The sequence below is a fragment of the Lutra lutra genome, chromosome 2 (genome assembly GCF_902655055.1).
Source record: "Lutra lutra chromosome 2, mLutLut1.2, whole genome shotgun sequence".
NCBI classification, from domain to species: domain Eukaryota; kingdom Metazoa; phylum Chordata; class Mammalia; order Carnivora; family Mustelidae; genus Lutra; species Lutra lutra.
Genome location: NC_062279.1, coordinates 182,555,606 through 182,577,505, shown reverse-complemented (window position 1 = coordinate 182,577,505; position 21,900 = coordinate 182,555,606). Strand labels below are relative to the sequence as shown.

The window sequence follows — 21,900 nt, the reverse complement described above, 5'->3', positions numbered from 1 at the left end:
TCTCTGCCTACTTATGATCTCTGTTAAATAAATAAATAAAATCTTTAAAAAATTAAAAAAAAATACTAGCCAACAGGATCCAACAGTACATTAAAAAGATTATTCACTATGGCCAAGTGAGATTTATTCCTGGGCTGCAAGGGTGGTTCAACATGAGCAAATCAATGTGATACACTACATTAATAAAAGAAAGGGCAGGATGCCTGGGTGGCTCAGTTGGTTAAGCATCTGCTTTCGGCTCAGGTCATGATCCTGGGATGCTGGGATTAAGCCCAGAGTTGGGTTCCCTACTCAGTGGGGTGTCTGCTTCTCCCTCTCCCTCTGCCCCTCTCCTGCTTATGCTTGCTCCCTTGCTCTGTCTCAAATAAATCAATCTTTAAAAAAAATAAAAATAAAATATAAGGGAAAGAACCATATGATCCTCTCAACAGATGCAGAAAACACATCTAACAAAGCACAGCATCCTTTCTTGATTAAAAGTCTTCAAAGTGTAGGAACAGAAGGAATATACCTCAGCATCATAAAAGCCATATACAAAAAGCCCACAGTGAATATCATTCCCAATGGGGAAAAGCAAAAGCTTTTCCTCTAAGGTCAGGAACATGGCAGGGATGTCCACTATCACCACTGCTGTTCAACATAATACTAGAAGTCCTAGCCTCAGCAATCAGACAAACAAACAAACAAACAAACAAACAAATAAATAAATAAATGACATCCGAATCCATACTCTTTGCAGACGACATGATACTCTGTGTGGAAAACCCGAAAGACTCCACCTCAAAATCGCTAGATCTCATACAGCAATTCAGCAAAGTACAGGATATAAAATCAAGCACAGGTATCAGTTGCATTTCTATACACTAACAATGAGACAGAAGAGAAATTAAGGAGTGGACCCCATTTACAACTGCACCCAAAACCATCAGATATCTAAGAATAAAACTAACCACAGAGTCAAAGTATCTATATTCAGAAAACTACAGAACACTCATGAAAGAAACTGAAGGAGACAGAAAGAAATGGAAAAACATTCCATGCTCATGGATTGGAAGAACAAGTCTTACTAAAATGTCTGCTACTTAGAGCAATCTATACATTCAATGCAATCCCTATCAAAATACCATCAACTTTTTTCTCAGAGCTAGACATGGATGGAATTAGAGGATATTATGCTAAGTGAAATAAATCAATCAGAGAAAGACAATTATCATCATATCTCACTGATATGTGGAATTTAAGAAACAAAACAGAGTATCATAGGAGAAGGAAGGAAAAAAGGAAACAAGATGAAACCAGAGAAGGAAACAAACCATAAGCCACTCTCTTTTTTTTTTTTTTTTAAGATTTTATTTATTTATTTGACAGACAGAGATCACAAGTAGGCAGAGAGGCTGATGCGGGACTTGATCCCAGGACCCTGAGATCATGACCCAAGCCGAAGGCAGAGGCTTTAACCCACTGAGCCACCCAGGCACCCCCCATAAGCCACTCTTAACAATAGGAAACAATCTGAAGATTGCTGGAGGGGAGGGTGGTGGGGGGATGGGGTAACTGGGTGATGGACACTAAGAAGGGCACGTGATGTAATAGAACAGTGGGTATAAGACTGATGAATCACTGACCTCTACCTCTGAAACTGATAATACATTATATGTTAATAAATTGAATTTAAATAAAAATACGGAAGGAAGGAAGAAAAAAAGAAACACATTTTAGACATAAAAACATAGGTTAAAAGTAAAAGGACAGAAAAAGATACACAAAACCAATCATGAAAAAGCTGGAATGTCTAAAATAACAACAGAAAAAAAAGATTACCATGAGAAATAGAGTTCAATGTTAAAGGGGTTGATTCAGAAGAGAACATAACAGTTCCAACTGCATATACCCAAAAACAGATGTATGAAACACACGAAACAAACTGACATAACTGAAAGCTGGGGGAACATCTATAATTAGATATTTCAATACTACTCCACTCTCAGTAACTGATAAAACAAATAGGTAGAAAATCAGAAAGGACATAGAAGACAAACACCACCACCAATCAAATTAGCCTGACATTTAAAGAACACTCTACTCAACCGATCACGTTCAAACTTTCATTAGTGGGTGAATGACTAAATAAACCGTGATGTATCGATACAATAAAATACTACTCAGCAATAAAAAGGAGTAAACTGCTGATACAATAAGGATGACTCTAAAAATAATGCTGAGTTAAGTGCCACAAACAAAACAGCACATACTGAAGGACTCCATTTATATAAGGTTCCAGAAAAGGCAAATCTAATTTATGGAAACAAAGCAGATAGATATTTGCTTGAAGTTGGAAGAACTGACTGGGAAGAAATATGAGGAAACTTTTGGGGATGATGGAAATGTTCTATGACTTCACTATATTGATGGTTACATGAACGTGTGTGTGTGTGTGTGTTTAAAGATTTATTTATCTGAGAGAGAGAGCACACGGGTGCACAGTGGGGAAGGTCAGAAGGAGAGGTACAGAGAAACTCCAAGCCAGCTCCGGAGCATGGAGCCTGATGGAATGAGGGATCTCAAGCTCTGAGATCACAACCTGAGCTGAAACCAAGAGTTGATTGCCCAACTGACTGTGCCACCCAGGCACACCATGAATGTGAAGTTTTGCTGAAATTCAAAATGTGTTTTTAAAATTCCACCTGAATACAGCTGACTTTAAGAAAACTCCATAAGGGATTCTACAGTAGAGCCAAGGCTGAGAATAATGACTCGTGAATGAATCATGTCCTGGTTCCCCAACAACTGTTGCAACTCCTCTGTAGAAAACTGAAGATGTCCACAGGGCCTGAGTATCCCTGAATTGCAAATTCCTGATTTTCATGGAAGATTTTTTAACTCTTACATAATCCATATTGCCCTTTCTATAGGTGACTATAAATATATTTTCTCAACTCCATTCTCCACACTTAGCCTTATCTCCCTTGCCAGATCAGTCTCTACCCAAGCTGTTTCAGTGGTTTCCTGGAAGCTTACTGGGTAACTAAGGCTCCAAGGCTCTAATTCATCTAGCCACTACTTGAGGGTGTGGCCTGGACTTCCTCCTTCTAGTACCAACTCCAAAAAGGCCATTGTCAGTCCTAGCTTTTCCCATGGTTGGTAGTCTTTCAGCTAGGGTTTGGTTTTTGCAGGAATGCAGGTTTCTGATAGGAGCAAGAACAGTACAGTTCAGAGGATCATAAGCTTCAAAGAGTATTTTGGAAAAGTCTGGGGAGTTGAAGAAAGATGGCAATGAGGTGAGATTAAGAGATGCACTAAAACACTGTGACTGACAATCTGTTAGATGAGGAATGCCCAGAGTCCTAGGCCTCCTTCTTACGGTGACTGATATAAAGCCCATGGTGAAATGAGGCACTTACACTAATGAGACTAAGAGTGTTTCATTTCTACATGCCAACCTTACATATAGTGGAATACATCTATAATGCTCTGAATGTCTTAAGCAAACCTTACCTTGAAAACAAGCTTTGTGCAAAGCATCTTTTCCTCTGGAAAAACTTTGGACAATTTTTTGAACTGATAATACTAATACCAGGGAAATGACTGTGTCTCAAAATTATTATTTTTTTTTAAAGATTTTTCTATTTATTTATTTGACAGAGACACAGCAAGAAAGGGAATACAAGCAGAGGGAGTGGGAGAGAGAGAAGCAGGCTCCCCACTGAACAAGAGAGCCCTATGCGGGGCTCGATCCCAGGACCCTGGGATCACGACCTCAGCTGAAGGGCAGATGCTTAACAACTGAGCAACCCAGGCGCCCTCTCTCAAAATTTTTTTAAAATGTGAATCTCAGACTTCCACTTGGGAAAATGGGATAAATGTATTTTTCTCTACTTCTCTCACTTAAGTATAATTTAAAACCCTGGGCATGATATTTAAAACAGACATAAAATTCTGATGTGGAGTGGAAAAAGGAAGACTGCCTAGGGACCCTGAGACCTAAGGGATGACATGATAATGAGTTACTAGGGTTTTCTTCTTGCTACATACACCCCAAATTGGAGCTGGAGAAAGTGGCAACCTGGAAAAGCCATTAGGTGTGACAGAGGAAAAAGTCTGCTCTCTCTCTAGCCAAAGAGCTAGGAAAGAGAGTTTGTTTGTTTTTTTTAAATACTGTTTCTTTTTATTTTTTTAAAGATTCTTATTTATTTATTTGACAGACAGAGATCACAAGCAGGCAGAGAGGCAGGCAGAGAGAGAGAGGAGGAAGCAGGCTCCCTGCTTGAGCAGAGAGCCTGATGCGGGGCTCGATCCCAGGACCCTGAGATCATGACCTGAGCCGAAGGCAGAGGCTTTAACCCACTGAGGCTTTAACCCCAGGCGCCCCGGAAAGAGAGCTTTTAGATGATAACTATTCTACTCCAGCCAAACACTACAGAAAAACTGTAGCCTTACTCTCACCCATCAACAAAAGCTGATGGGGTGTCTGGACTACTATTCTTGTGAGGTTTAACAAGGTGCCCCATATATTCTCCAGGAAGGGGTCAGAGAACAAGGTAATTGTTTTTTCCTCTCCTCATGGGTTGGCGTCAGAGGAGGTCCAATATAGAGTCAGGACTTTGAGGACTGCTCAGTGGTAATACGACCACCTCCACCACAGTGTGAATGGAGACCAAGTGGGGAGCCAGAACACCTACCTCTACCCACCTGGCTCCTCCCCCTTGGGTGCCAGCAAAGACTGAGTAGAAAACACAGGTTTCTATTTCCACCTAGTAGTAGTAAAATACCACCAAGCCTCGGCCACCAAATGTCGGAGTGATGTCAGAGAAAGACACAAAAAGCCAGAAAAAACAAAACCAGAAACAAAGTATCAAAAAAGAAAATCATAGACTCATCTCTCTTATGAATGTAGATGTAAAATTCCTTAACAAATTATTAGCATATAGAACTCCATGATATATATATATCTCATATACCATGATCAAGTGGGGTTTATTCCAGGATGCAAAGTTGGTTCAAAATTTGAAAATCAGGGGCGTCTGGGTGGCTTAGTGGGTTAAGAGTCTGCCTTTGGCTCAGGTCATGATCTCAGGGTCCTGGGATCGAGCCCCACATCTGGGCTCTCTGCTCAGCAGGGAGCCTTGTCCCCCCCCCCCGCCCCCACCTGCCTATCTGCCTACTTGTGATCTCTCTCTGTGTCAAATAAATAAATAAAATTTTTAAAAAAAAAATTTGAAAATCAATTAATGTCATCCACCATAAAACAGGCTAAAGCAAAGTCACATGATCACATCTACTGACACAAAAAACATCTAACAAAATTTAGCACATATTCATGATAAAAATTCTGAGAAAAACAGGAATGGGGGAACCTGAACTTGTTAAAGAACATTTATAAAAAATATACATCTAACATTATACTTAATGGTGAAAGACTGCCTCCCCTCTAAGGAACAAAGCAAAAATATATGCTCTTACCACTCTTACTCATAGTGCTGGAAGTTCTAGCTAGTGTAATAAGCAAGAAACTAAAAGGCATACAAATTCAAAAGAAACTGTCTTCAGGATTGTTACCTCAAAAATCCCAGGGAATCCACACAAAATATAACTTCTAGAAATACTGAGTTCAGTCAAGTCGCAGGATAGAAGATTAACATATAACAATCTACTGTATTTCTATATAGCAGTAATGAATGTATAGAAATCAAAGTAAAACACGCAACACCACTTACATTGAGAAAAAGAGAAAAGAAATATTTAGATGTAAATCTCATAAAAACAAAACTCAGCAAGTTTCAGCAAATATCACAGGTTAGCTGTGAAAATCAAATGAGTAATATTTGTATAAACAGTTGGCAAATGTGTAATATTACACAAACTGTAAGGCATACTACATCTGCGCCTTCCTTATCTAGGGAATATTGGAGCCTTTCAGCCTGTTGCAGCTGAGTTCTCTGGAAAGATATTCAACAATGCCACTCAAGACAATCATCTCCTAGGCCATCCTTATAAATTAACTAAAACACAGGGATTAATTAGGCTTTCCTGTCCAAATTAATTATGACAGTAGGTTATAATTTTTCTTTACTCACTTTGGATACTGAGAATTGCACTTAAATCGAGGCATAAAATGAAGCTGTTATCTACTCTGAACAAGAATTAGAACTCTATTTATAAAACTGACATGTGACTAAAAATACTAACCTTAGTGTCTCAGTTAAGTCACCTCTGAAATGAAATGGTGGGTAATATGAGGATTCCTATTTTCAAACATTCATTTTTTTGTCTTTTAGTAAGCATTTAATAAAAATGGTAAGTTTTCTAATTGAGGCTTAGAAAATACAATAGGCACTTTAGAATGGGAAAAACTGAGTAAACTATGTATTTTTTTTAGCTTGATAAATATTCAGAGTGTTTTATAAATAATGTATCTCAAATGTAAACAGCAACATGAAAAAACATACATACTCCAATGGTTCTCTTTACAGTGATGTGTCTAAACTAAAAATTCCATTAATTGTATAATTGCTAAAAATATGTAAATATCAAATATATAGTTTACAATAAAAATATACACATTCTGAAACACTGGCCACTATGATGGGGAGAAAAACATTTATTAAAATAGATATGCCATCCAATTATTTAACAAAGATTAAAAACAAAAATTCTTGTTAACTCTCCCTTACTACAGTAAGTTACATCATCCCAGTTACGCACCATCAAGAATAATAAGAGGTTACTGACATAATAAAGACTTAAAAAAAATAAGTTCTGGTTATTAAAGACTGCAGAGATGATGTAAATATGATTCTCTCGTTATAGAGTCAAAAAATCCTTGCTACAAGAGTTACTAGTGACTATCTGTTCCCACGTTTTCACTGTGTAGAGAAGAAAACTTGCCACAACCACAGAGATCAAATGAGCAAATAAAAAAGAAAGAAGTTGAACCCACAACTCCTCATTCCCAGATTGGTATTTTTTACTGGGAACTGAGAGAGAAACACCTCCAGAAGTAGAAATTAAACTGTTATTTTCACCATTTTTATTTTCAATTAGACTCAGGACATATTTGGGGGCTACTATCCTAGACAGTATTCATAAGGCATGATACCAAGGCCTATTAAATTTGTGAAGGCTGACAAGTAATCACACACACACAAAATTAACAAGGCATAGAAGCCTTTGATTTCTTCTTCCATTACTATACATGAGTCACCATTATTTTTGTAAGCACAGAGTTATCATGAGAAGATTTATTAAATGTTAAGAGGCAGGAGACACCCCTGGGAATGGGCTTCACTATAGGTTTTCTTCCTTACATACAAAAAGATTGATAGATAGGAATAAATAAGCTACTGGCAAATACTTGCAGCATTAGTATTTTCAAAAGAGGCAAAAAGTGGAAAGAACTCGGAAGTTCACAACTGAGAAATGGTTAAATGAAATTTGGTATATCCATACCAAACTGGATATCCATCACAACAAAAAGGAACAAAATACTAATATATGCTGTACTATGATGAACTTCAGAAACCTTATGCTAAGCCAGTCACAAAGATCACATATTATATTTACAAGAAATGGTAGAGGCATAAGTAAAACCAGAGACAGAAAGATTACTGGTTGCCAGGGGCTGGAAGGAGTGGGAAATGGGTATGGTATTTCTTATGTGGGTGATGAAGATCTCTAAGGTCAAAATAATTGCTCAGCTCTATAAATATACTAAGCAACACTGACTTATATACTTTAAAAGGATGAATTTTATTTATTTAAAAGATTTTATTTATTCATTTGAAAGAGACAGTGAGCAAGTGAGCAAGTGAGGGAGCACAAGCAGTAGAGGGAGAAAGAGAAGCAGGTTCCCCGTTGAGCAGAGAGCCCAATGTGGGGCTCAATCCCAGGACCCTGAGTGATCATGACCTAAGCGGAAGGCAGCCACTTAACTGACTGAGCCACCCAGGTGCCCCAAAAGGATGAATTTTATAACTAGGGAAGAAGAGCAAGGGTAAGAAATCTCAGAAAATAAGCAGCAATATTTTTTTAACAGTTTTGCAATCTCTATAGACATAAAATTAGAAAATCTTAAATCAAGGTCCCTTTCTAAATATTTAGAAAAAACAGTTCCAAAGAAAAATAGTCAACAGACAAGGACCGAGGTCAAATCCCATGTGACGTTCCTATTAAAAAAAAAGAGCAGAATAACTTTTTTTTTAAAGATTTTATTTATTTATTTGACAGACAGAGATCACAAGTAGGAAGAGAGGCAGGCAGAGAGAGAGGGGGAAGCAGGCTCCCTGCTGAGCAGAAAGCCCGATCCCAGGACCCTAAGATCATGACCTGAGCTGAAGGCAGAGGCTTTAACCCACTGAGCCACCCAGGCACCCCCAGAATAACATTTCTACTAACAGTACAACCTTGCCAGAAATCATGTCCACCATGCACACATACACAAAAGGTGAAAATTATAACCTAATATTTCAAATTCTAAAAACATTTAAGAAAATGATAAAAGATATGAAAGAATATCATAAAACAGAATGGGAAACATTAAAAAATGGGTGATAGAGAACACAGAAAAGAACTGGACATAAATCATCTTAGAATGAAGTCTATGGAAGAAAGAACACAAGAGTCACCACACATGACAGATAATGCTTTAAGAGAAATAGACAATGAAAAGAAACTTTTATAGAACAACAACAACAACAACAACAAAAGAAGATGGAAATGGATTCAAGGGAAGGCAACAGACACAGAAGATAGGCGAAGAATATCCAACATATGTACAACAGGCATCCCCACAAAAAGAAGAAAGCCAAAAAGAAAAGAATACTAAGTGTGAAATTTTAAAATATGTGCAATTCCATACTGAAAGAACACACCACCTATCTGGGGAAATCAAATCAAAATGACCAACATTAAGATATATTCTCATAAATTATTGAACTTTAGGTGTGCCTCGGTGGCTCAGTTGGTTAAGTGGCTGGCTCTTGATTTTTGGCTCAGGCCATGATATTAGGGTCCTGGGATCATGCCCCATGTCAGGCTGCACACTTAGTGGGAAGTCTGCTTCAGGATTCTCTCTCCCTTTGCTCACTCTCTCTCTCTAAAATAAATAAATCTTTTAAAAAAATGATTAAACTTTAAAAGAAAACATCCTTTGGACATCCAGATAAAGAACCAAATCATTGTAAGAGAAATAACTTTTTATTCCTGACAAAAATGGAGTAATATATATTTAAGACACTCAAGGAAAGAAAGTATGAACCAAAGACTTCATATCTAGTTAATGAATTTCAAATATAAAAAGGATGGACAAACTGTCATCAACACACAAAACTGGAGGGAATGGATACTGCTTCTTTAACTCCCTTTTAAGGAACCTACTAGAGAATGAAACAAGAAACTTCAAACAAGAAAAATGATTGGTGAGGCAATAATGTACAGACTGGTGGTAAGCGCTAAAATATTATTTAAATGTAGAACTAAGACTAAATAAAAGTACAAATGACTCTTCAATCTGATAATGGATATGCAGTGTAACTGCTAAAAGAAAAAGGAGCAAGCATATGTGAAAGGTTTTATTAAGTATTTTCAGTAATCACATTGTATGATATTATGCTAATGGTTTCCCCAGGTTTTGTGTGTAATATGGGATAAAACAAATTGCTAAATGATATTTTAATTCTATCTGCTGGTGAGAGACAGGATTCTTAGAGCAAGATAAGGGAGATACAGGTGTAAGTTAAGAGATTAATTATCCTTAAGCCCTGAATTTGAATAGAAGTATCAGCATGAACTCATTAAGGCATTCAATCTTAAAAAATACACAGTCACGAATCTATGCATATATTTACTAACTCCAGTAACTAAGAAAGCCTAAAAACAATGACCAACCCAGTAACAATTAATATAGCTAAAAACTCAGATTTTGGTTTTGAAATTCCATTTCCGATATATCAAAAGAAATTGCGACTTTTTGGAGAAATGATTAATCTGTGGCAGGAAATGTACAAGATGTGCCTATCCTATCATACCAGTTAGCAATAATTTATCAGACTACTAGGGTTGTATCAAAAAGACTTGAGGGCCAACTTGAAGAAGCTTCCACCAAAGCTGGGAAAATGTCCAGAATGAATCAAAACACATAAAAAATGTTTGAATCTATAAGAGCTTAATGATACATATCTAAGAAAAATATGGGTCACCTTTGGAGGACGGTAGAGTGCCAATTTATTTTGTAACTGGTAAATAATAAGAATTCATTTATTCAGAATTTCCTAATGAAAGTATATTGTTGGGTGAGCAAAGAATAAAGGAAAAGTTTTTCTATATATAAATATTTTGACCAAAAAGAAAAAAAAGGGAGTATTGGAATGGAAATATACCAATTCTGCAATACCCAATAAATTCTGCAATACCCAATAAAGTAAGGATATAGGTATTAGGCATCAGTGACTGATAGTATCACACCAAAAAAGAGGTAGTCTTGCTTTATGCACTTGTGGCTAAAGCAGCACACCACCTATGAAGTACTCTTCCCCCAAATAGCAAAACCGAATCCAGTTAATAAGCATCTAGATCCAATTACCACTTTATGGGAAATACAGAGAAATGTACTAAACAACACCATGGAAAAGACATCAGCAAGATCTGGCCTGTGGATCTACATCCACAGCTACAGGGCAAATGATCTGGTGGTTTCTTTAAACAAACTTAACAACGGGGAGTGCAGAGTTAGAAGAAAACTATAAATCAAGAGAAACATAAAAAAACATAAAGAGGCAGAACTACAGTTTCATTTCTTGGATGATCAAAATGTCCAAAGAAGTAAGGAAGTGACCGCTATAAAAATTCAGAAGAAGAGCTACTCTGGGGGAGTAGGTCAAGGGAGGATTGTGTCTGGAAGCAGACAGGTAGTTTCTGAAGTACCAAGTTACAGTCTCCTGATATGAATGGTGGTCACTAAAGGTTGCCTTATAATAATTCATTAAAGTATGTATTATACGGTTTTCTGAATTTGTGTTATATTTTAAAATAACAGAATTTAACAAACAGATTTATAAATTCAAGAAGTTCTACAATCTCAGAATGTGGAGAGAAGTATTTTAACAAGGTTAATGTATAACCTAAGGGAAAACTAGAAAGTAAAGAAGTGCACTAAGCTACAGTTTCACTACTATAAAAAGTGTTTCCTATAACGGTAGCAGCATTTTTGTCTTATCTATAAACTTGAGGGCTAGGAAGGGAAAAGAATAAACTGAGGTTAATTCAAATTAGGTGATTTTTGAAGGCTTTCTAGCTCTAACTTTAATTTCCTAAAAGTCAGTCAGCTTTTAATCGGAAAAATAAAGGCACCAATTTCAGAGAGGAGAAAATTTTGATCTAGGACTTCCTCTACAAAAGGAATGGACAGATGTAGTGAAGATGTAACTAAAGAAGAAAAAAAGATCTTGGAAAATCAAAAAAGACCTGTCTAAATGTAAGCAGAATCTATTCAACTATCATTCCAAAATAGTGTGAAATGGCTAACAAGGATTTGTATATTTGTAGAGAGCCCTATGCCCACTCCTTTCCCATTCTCTCAATTTTCTATAATAAAATCATGGGAAAGGGAACAACTCCTATGATTTTAACTGTATCTAAAAACTCCATATGGCAGAGCTGGCTTTGACCACAACTATAAAGAGGGACTAGATATGGTGGGGGTGGGGGTGGGGAAGGGAAGGATATAATGAGTGTATCTTGTTTATGATACAGAGTCAATAAATACTTGTTAGTGAAAAGCAAATATAAGAAATTTTAAATTTTGGATCCAAGGTAACGGCAAAATTCCTAGTTTCTCCATTTTCAGATAGTCTGATAGCAAACAGCATTTTAAACTCCTATCAATATGGCTTCTTATAAACATTTATCTCATCTTCTATAAATATTCAAAATTCAGTGAATTAAAGCAGTATGGGACAAAAACCATCGCTAACTCACATTACACTGCCGCCTCTTTCCTTCTAAAGTATGTTTCTACATTTTAATTTGTCCTGATCTATGCATTACTTTTTCTAAGTAGTCATATTTTTCCCTCTGACTTGGTGAGGACTTTACTTTGTTTACCTCCACTTCACTGAGTTCCCAATAAATAGGAATGAGTATCTCTTTGTTAGAGCAGTTTAAACAGTCACGCCCAGGAAGCCTTAACTATACACAATGGATTTTTTTTTTCCTTAAAGAGATGGATGGGCTGAAGAAACAAAAAAACCCTTGCAAGAAGAAAATGCAAAGAGGAATTAGTCCAGCCTTGAGTTAGTGGCATGACTGTGTTCATTCAACAGATGTTTATGGTGTGTCCCTTTGTGCCAGGCAACACAGTTCTTACTTCTCTTCCCATCTTCAAACTCCAAATACCACTAAATGCAATTAAAATCAAAGTGACCGGGGTTCCTGAGCGGTTCTTAATTTTGGCTCAGGTCACAATCTCAGGGTCACGAGATCAAGCCCTACTTCGGGCTCTGTGCTGAGCACGGAGCCTGTGTAAGATTCTCTCTCTCTCCCTGCTCCCCCTCATGCATGTGTGTTCTCTAAAAAAATAAATAAAATCTAGTGATATTTCCAATTGTTAAGAGAACTACCTTCTCCCTCTTTCCATGATCCTTTGAGTCCTTAAAGTAAGTACACCAAATTTCTAGAAGATGTTACAGATTCATCCCCAGGATGGGACAATTGATTTATGTGACAATTTACTGACGAGTCCCAGGTTTAAAATGCCAAAGGTACCCATGAACACACGGTGTATGAATCTTGTCTGCCTCAATTCCCTAACAAGAATAGAGAATCCCCCAGTCCAGTGCAGACCCTCTTTTTCAAAGTCAAGATATGAGGGAAAATTAGAAAATCCATTTGGCCTTGGACCCAAAAGATCTCAGTCTCTGATTCAGCTTTACTGGTAATTAACCTAAGGTTTTATTTTTTAAAGTAGGCTTGACGCCAAACATGGGGCTAGAACTCAAGACCCCATGATTAGTGCGCCTGGGTGGCTCAGTTGGGTTGAGCGACTGCCTTCAGCTCAGGTCATGATCTTGGGAGTCCTGGGATCAAAGTCCTGCATCGGACTCCCTGCTTAGCGGGGGGGGGGGGGGGGTGTCTGCTCCTGTCTCTGACCTTCCCCCTCTCATGCTCGCTCACTCTCATTCTCTCTCTCAAATAAAAGAAATGAATGGATGAATGAATGAATAAATAAATAAACAGATTCCAAGATTAAGAATCAAGGGCTCTACTGACTGAGCCAGTCAGGCACACCTAACCGAATTATTTTAAATCCCATTGTATATCTGTGTCCGTTTTTTCAATTGGTTCAGAATTTTTTTTTTTTTGGTTCAGAACTTCTAGTAGTATAAAATGATCACCCCAAACCACAATACCAATAAAAAAAAATTATGAGTCTGGATTAAATTAAGAGATTAAACAAAAAGAAACAAAACAACAATAAAACCCAACACGCAAACATGCAAACTTCTTTCCCTTTACTAAAACAACTAGAGGTACCAGGAATTATAAAATTGGGTTTTCCTGCCATCGTATCATGGAGGGTGGGAGTTTGGTGGCTTAGTCACAAAAATATGCAACTTTCACAGGCCGAAAAAAACCAGTAAGAACCCCAAAACAAAAAAACCAACCACCCAAAAGTTATGATCTTCTTAACCTAATAAACAGCAAAAAATCCTTGAGTAAAAACTTAAAATAATTTAAACCTACCTGATTCCCCTAAAAATTATGAAGCAGTTTAGAGAGACATACAACAAAATGTATATAAACTTAAAATCCTATGTTTTATTATGATACAGTAATCTCCTGTCCTGTTTTAGACACCACAATCTTTCCATGTTCCTGTTTTCACTACCTCTCACCAAGTACTCAAAAATGTCTAGGAGTCTCAAAAAAAAAAAAAAAAAAGCCTTTGGTCCTCAAATAATTTCTGTAAGGACACTTTTCTATTATAATTCCTAATACGTCACCTTCTTCTCTATCAAAAGAACATATACTATCCAGTCTTTTTTTTTTTTTAAGATTTTATTTTATGGATTTATTTGTGGCAGTGAGGGAGAAGGACAGAGGGAGAGGAAGAAGTGGACTCCCCACTCAGTGGGGAGCCGGACACAGGGCTCGATCCCAGCACCCTGAGAACATGACCAGAGCCAAAGGCAGACACTTAACCAGCTGAGCCACCCAGGCTCATTCTTATTTCTGACAGTAGCACCGAAAGACATTTGTATTGCAGGGCTATGATCAACTTTCGGTATTCTAAACACAAATATTTACACATGCGAAATTTCCATTTGATTATTCTCTTCCCTTCAGATTCTATTATCTAAAACTATTTCCTTAAATCATACTTAATTCACCAAATCATTGCTAAAACATTTACATATAAATGAATATGCCAAAATATGTATTTCAGTGCTTTTGTACCCATATTAACCAAATCTTTTTCTTCAACAATCAAATCTCAAATCTCTTCTTTCCACATAATGTCCTTTAACACTTTATCCTCCTCATATATCTTTGTTATTTATTGAGTTCTGAAACTGTCGAGAAATCTACATGTCCCGGATAGGGTTAATATTTTTCCTCATTGCTTATATTTGTTATGTCCCATTTCCTCTGAGGCTTCTATTCATTCTTACTACTGCTGGTCCTACCCCATTCCATGGTATTTTCCCCAATTCTACTTCTTTCTAGCTGCCCATACATCCAATCTGTTCAAACCAATATGATAGCTTTAGTGTCCAACCTTCACATACTTCAACTTTCAGTTCTTAAAAAAGCTACCACTCCTGTAAATAAGTCCGAACATTACCAGTGAACCACAACATCTTGTGTTTTAATGTTTATCAACTTCTAATAGAAAAGCATTCCCATTTCATCCTACAGATAAGTAAATCCAAAACTCAAAAGTCAGAAGAAAAAAATTTACATACAAAATGTCTGGCATTTGGTTCATCTTAAAGCACTTATTAGTTCATCTACATTAAGCTAAAACAATGACCTTCAGTTTTAGGTTGGTAAGAAAAATAATAAATTCTCTAAAGAAAATGCTACATATCATTTATTCCTTTCAGAAGAGCAATCCAATACATACCTCTGCAGAAAATAAGTTTCTTCTGGATTTATCCAAGAGAGAACGAATCCACATCATTTTATTAAAAAAAAAAAAAAAAAAGAAAGAAAGAAAACGTGCCCTACAGACATCAATGACTCAGTATATCAAAAGGTATAAGATTTAACTATTAGATCATTTGCTGAAATTTAAAACTTAGTAAGAGGCTGTAGTTACCTCTTTTTGTAGGTGAAGTTTGAAGCAACTGTTTGGCTTTGAGGGAAGTACGAGGCAAATTTTTCAGCCTTTGCGAAGCTGTTGAAAAATAAGGAACTGTAATATTTGCCTGGAAGGACAAGATAAAGGCTATAGCTTCTGTAAACTTGAATATTTTAATACATACTTGAAAATTTATCAAGGAACAGAAACCATAAGGTGAAAACATGTTAGAAACCTAGAAGAAGAATCTGAAAGTGATGCTTAGTGCATTAAGTCGGAAAGGAAAAGGGATGGAAATCTTAGTGCAAAGTGCATACTTAAAGAAATAGTTTCTTATGGATGAGAAACTCTACAATATGTAAACCAATCAAAATATCAAAGAGAAAGCAAACCACCAGCAAACATGCTACAGGATGCAAAGAATATAAAGCTAATTAAGTAAAAGTGATGAACACAAGCACACAGTATAGAATAAAATAAAAGTAGTACTTGTTCAATGCAAAAAAGCAGACTTTGGCAAAGCAGTTATTGTTAGATGAACTGCCCTAACATAAAACAGTAATCCCCATACTCAAAAAGGAGAAGAAAACTCAGAACGAGGCAGGTCCTCAAGGGAGCAAAAATCCAGGGGCTTTAATATATTCAACATCATCTTGCTGTAGAATGAAACTAATCTGTACTTTAGACTTTGTGAAGCAACATATCTGGGCTATGCTCATATTAAATGGCGTGGATAGAGGGTGTGTGTCGGGGGGTGCACAGTGTGTGCTGGGGTTGACGGGTTTGGAGGAGTCCGAGTATCCGCTTCTTAAAGTGATCAATGAGGAGTTCTAAGCTTTCTCTAAAACTCCTAATCTATTAACTGCAACAAACCTCTAAAACCTAGCATGTAAGTGGCAGCTCAGAGCCATCCAGAGTTAAAGCTCACTATAGTTTCACTGAACTGAAAAGACCCACATCTACCAGTACAGTTACCTATTTAAGTGGTTCTAAAATGTTACTCTACTGATTTTTTAAGTTGGACTTCTAGGATTTATATGCAGAGAGAAAGAGATCCCACAACCGTAAGTCTGGCCAGCACTTAAACAATCATCAGGTTGGCAAAGGAGTACCTGATAATATCCTCAAAGAGAATTAAGGAGACTTTCTCTTTTGCTCTATTGCTTGACTCTATTAATGCTTTTAAAAAACTTTAAATGCTTAGGCATTAAGTCGGAAAGGAAAAGGGATGGAAATCTTAGTGCAAAGTGCATACTTAAAGAAATAGTTTCTTACAGATGAGAAAATCTACAATATGTAAACCAATCAAAATATCAAACTTGTTCTTCACTAATAGTAAATATTTTTAATAAACATTTGATTTCAAATTTTACAGTATTCCACACATTACTTAGCTAAATAATATACCAATTCAGCCTAAATAGTGCCAGGAAGACTACTAAAAACTTCTTCAAACCTTAAAAAAAAAAATCAATTTTATAATTACCTCATATCTATCCCACAGAAATACAGGATTCTATCATCATTGAATATTCTCCACTTGCATAATTATTCATACTTCCAACCATTCATAGTGTCATTCATTTACTCATTCACTGCTGCTGCTTTTTTTCATTCTTTCAAATAGTTAATTATCTACTTTATTTCAGGTACTATTTTAGGTACACTGGATTTCTTCAGTAGCCAACTAGATGATAAAATTCTTACTTTCATGGAACTAACATTCTGAAAAGAAAGGGGAAAGAAAAGAGTCAGACAGTGAGAGCTGCTAAGGAGAAAACTAAATAGGGAAAGGAGACAGGAAGTGGGAGATTTAAATTGCAATTATAAATGGGGTGATCAGGAAAGACTTCCCTGAGATGACATTTGTGCAAAGATCTGAAGGAAGAGAGGAAGTAGGCCATACAGATATCTGCGAAAAACACTGTAGGCAGATGGAAAAGCAATGGTAGAGGACCTGAGGTAAGTGTGTGCCTAGTGGATCTGAAGAACAGGAAGTACGCCACTATCACTGGAATAGAGAAAATGAGGGCAAAAGGTAATTATCAGTATGTATGTTGGCAATCCACAATACCTATTACCATTAAAAATTTTTTTAGTGAGGGCTTAATATCAAATATCATCTGTAATCTGTTTTGTAAAAGTCCTACTTAAATTAATAGCTATAACTCCAATGGACTCTCTCAAGCTTGATGGGTAACAAGAGCATCCATAACAAGTAAAAACGATGCAATGGTTACCTGAAGAATCAGACTGCAAACAGAATTATGCAGTATACTCTAAACTTGTCTAATACAACAAATCTAATAAATCTGACAAAGAAATGAGTGATTTTCATAAGATACTGCATAGTGGTGTATTACTCAAATAAGAAAACTAAGTTTTTATCTGAATTATCACTCTTAATTTGATCAGCCTTCTAAAGACAAAATCGTAGTAAACAGAAAGTCTCCAAATCTTTCCACAATAATAGAATTCAGCATGTTAGCTGTTTAAAAATACTTGTTTCCCTGGTTTCTCTCTTAATATTTATATAATTCCAAATTAGCAAGACCCCGCCATGAAAAGCAAAGATGGTACAATAAAAATATTATTCTCTCATGCTACGTTCGTTAATGTCTTCCTCCACAAACCAATTCCGAAAGTCTCTGTATTTCTGTTAAACATACACCACCATTCTCCAAGTCATTCTGGCTCAAAGTTTTCTTTAATTCCATTTAGTCATCCCTATAGTTCTGTTTACATCCCCCTATTGTCTCCCAAATACCTAATTCAGACCTTCATCATCCTATTTTTTGATTAGGACAGTGTCTTTTTGGGTTTCCCTACATCCAATCCTTCTACCTTATTCATGTGCATCAAGGCAACAGTAGTGGAACTGCTGAACCAGCCCCCCCCCCCCTCACTCCAGTGCAGGCAGGGCAGTGAGTGAATGGCGTGTAAGGAATTCAGAGCAAAAATAAAACCAGCTTGGTCTTTTTTTTTCATCATCATCATGTCCTGGATTAATAATCAATGTTGGTGATAAAATGCTCCTCCCTAAAGAAAACAATTTGTCAGCCTAAGTTATAAACAATTATAAACAATTGCTGCAGGTACCGTTACCTTTTAACAGCAAATATTAAAGATTTAAATGAACATACTTATCTTTTAATGTACATTGCATTTCACATGAAAAATAACCAGAACTCCCAGTTATATGGTCTCCCCTAACACAGGTAGATTCAACTACATGTTTCTTTCCAGAGTTAAGGTCACAGAGATGTGAAATCAAGCTCACTTAGCACACTACTATGTGCTTCTAACCCCTTTTGTACAATAATTTTTTTCCTACATTACACGGCTTAGAAATAAGCCATGAAGGTACAGTGATAATTAAGTAAATGAAACAGAATCTGAGTTACTTCAATTGTAATTTATGTGACTGAGTATTACTTGAAATTTTTCAGCTGTGAAGACATTTAAAAATCATTAGATTTTTCTAATCTAATTTTTCTAATGGGGCACCTGGGTGGTTCAGTGGATTGAGCCTCTGCCTTCGGCTCAGGGTGTGATCTCAGGGTCCTGGGATTGAGCCTCGCATCGGGCTTTCTGCTCAGCAGGGAGCCTGCTTCCCCCTCTCTTTCTGCCTGCCTCTCTGCCTGCTTCTGATCTCTCTCTCTGTGTCAAATAAATAAATAAAATCTTTTCAAAAAATCTTTAGATTTGATCCCCAAAGGAACTAAAATATGGACAAGATGGCAATTTCTGAAATGTATTGTAAAATGGAAATTTATGAATTTCTGTCCAACTTATCATTATGTTGACTATTTCCTTACTTGTGCAACAGGTGCATTGTGGGGAAGAAGAAAAACTTTTCAGATTTAAAAATTGAAGACTATTCTTCAGTCAGTATGACTGAAGAGAAACTGATAAATCTGGCTATACTGTATCTTGAGCTTCAGTATACAAAGATCAATTTTGAAGAAGTTATTGGCAAATTTCCAGAAACTTAAACTATAGTATTCACTACTGTGACAGACCAATATGTAAAAACATTTTCCTTTTTTATAAAAAATGATTTAAAAATACTTTTATAATGTTGATATAATTTTTTTACTGATAGTTATAAAATAACACTCAATAAAAAAGTATTTCTCATTGTCTGCATTTTCTCCAGCCATTATTATTATAACCCATTCTATTTCATTATTACTGAACATAATTTTGTCATATGGAGAGATGTTAAAAATAATTCCAGGTCCCAAATACTAAGTAAGCATAAGCCACTATAAAAGAATGTTAATCACTGCCAGGTAAAATGTTCAGTGTTCCCCCTAACTCTGCAATGACATTTTGTTTTGAAACTTTCATGGCTTACAAATTCTCATTCAGAGTCACCTTTCAATCCTCTCTCCCTCTCCACCTTCCATCTTCTCAGTGTTACCAAGTCACATATCCTCTTTCATTTTTAAAAATTCATCCAGATCTCATCACCTCCCGAACCAATGGCTTTGTTCAGATATTCATTTCTTGCCATGATTGTACAATAGCCTTCTAAATGGTTTCTAGTCTCTCAACTTTAATCCATTCTTCATATTACTAATAGAATGGATTTTCTAAGAAGCAACATTGATTAAAAGTCTACCATGGCTTTCCACACTTATAGGATGAAATCCAAATTCCTTAATATATTAAAAAACTCCCAGTCTGTGCCCTACATATTTCTCTCATCCTTCATCAATGGAAGCACTAACCATCCTGCCGCACCCTACACTCTAGTCATACAAAACCACTATAAACAGGGTGCTACTTTTCAGACTTCATTACCAATCCCACTGTTAGGTAAATCTGTCTTTCCTTTCTTCATGTGGTCTCATAAGCTCCTCCTGAGTTAGCAGAAAGATAACTTCAATAACATTCCTGAAAACCTCTCTACACACACATAAAAAGTTTAATGCCTTTCTTCTGTTCTCACAGAAGTTCCTGCTAATCACTCCGTGCTACTGAAGGGCACGTGCTCTCATTTATATCTATAATCCCACGGTCTATAACATAACAGATACCCAGTATCTGTTGAATAATTAAGGACACATGAGTGATTGATCACTAGATAAAATTTGAAGAGAGATCTGAACTAAGCATTCAAGATCCTCTGTAGCAGAGATCTAATCAAGTGGTTCTCAAACTTGAATATACCGCAGGATCAGTCAGACACTTTAAAAAAATATACATGTTGGGTAACCATCCCAGATGTATTCAATCAAAATATATACGAGTGTCAGAAAAACATTTATAAAATCTCTTTGTAATTAGATAATTGACCATCATTGTGCTGCTTATTCTTAAAAAGAAATTCTACAAGTATCCCATTCATTCTTACATCAGCCCATTACACAGATTTATCATGACTTGATTTTATAATTCACAATTAGGTAAAATTCAAGTGTAATCTTTTAAGGTTTGGTTCCAAGCGAAATCTGGATGAAAATTCCTTCCCCATGGGCCTCAGGGCAGTCTGGTTACGTGTAAGTGGACCACTGTCTTGGACACTCCCTCTTCAGTGAGAAGTCTGGAGTAGAATACTGACCATATAACTTTTCTCTGGGGGAACACTCTGTATCCTATGCAAAAATATTCTTCCATTTGACTAAATGTAAGTAAGTGGATAAATATTACACTGGATTATTTTACTCTTTTGTGGTAATTCACAAAGTATAGCTCAAAAATGCTCCAGTAGTCACTCAGGAATATTTTCCAAGATGCCTACTCATTTGCAGTTAGGTCAGCATGATGTAATCAAAAAATTATTGGGAGGATATCAGGGGACTCAAAGAGTGGTTGGGAGGAGGGAGTAATTTGGTTTGGTTTTGCACTTTTCCAGTTATATGCTACTGCATGTGTAATACATATGGACATCTGCTTTCTCTCTGTGAAAAGAAACGGGTTTTTATGAGATTCAAATGAGATAATTCATGTGAAAATAAACATTTAAAACTACTAGCCAGAGTTTTAAGTATTAAATTTTTTTAAACCAGCAGATTTTCTAGGGTTTTTCTCCCTTTTCTTATTTCTGAACCGATAATTCCTGTATCTTTCTGAAAACTAAATTTCCTACTGAACCTCTACTCTAGTAGTCTTAGCAAGGCACTAGTCTTTTGAAAAAAACTCTGTCCCTGACAAACATTCCTTCCTTTAAATGGAGAAACTGAGAAAATGACATATATCCATGACCTCTGCAATGCTCTGGTTTTCTTTAACTTTTTAAGTTCCTCACATTTCAAATATAAAAGTTGGAAATTGGTAATAGCTATAAAAATGAAAATATAGTAGAACTCTCATAATATTCGTATTTGAATGCCAGCATCCACAATAATGCAGCCATAGCAAATAAGCATATAAAACAGTGATCGGCATAGTACAAGGCAAAAGAAGTGGTCCCGTAAGTGGAAATAACAGCAACCTCGCAAAGTTAGGTTCATGCAGACCAGCAAGTAAGAACCAAAGCTTTACCACTTAAAGGCTGGAAAAATAAAGACTTAAAGGAAAACAAAACGCAACATCTATTATACTAACCAACTGACACAAAAAATAAAAAATACTAATTCATGTATAAAACATATAAG

The 21,900-nt window shown here is 36.3% G+C and overlaps 1 protein-coding gene across 3 annotated transcripts in view; it reads right to left on the bottom strand.

The window, feature by feature from the left end:
• Nucleotides 1-21,900, bottom strand: part of SLAIN2 (SLAIN motif family member 2) — a 99,766-nt gene that overhangs the window by 10,680 nt on the left and 67,186 nt on the right. For 2 of the 3 annotated variants that reach the window (XM_047719241.1, XM_047719239.1), the window contains exon 7: nt 15,314-15,391. The exons of the other annotated variant lie outside the window; for it this stretch is intronic. In XM_047719241.1, coding sequence (XP_047575197.1) covers nt 15,314-15,391 — 78 coding nt within the window. The remainder of the gene's footprint in view (nt 1-15,313; nt 15,392-21,900) is intronic. 3 annotated transcript variants of the gene reach the window in all.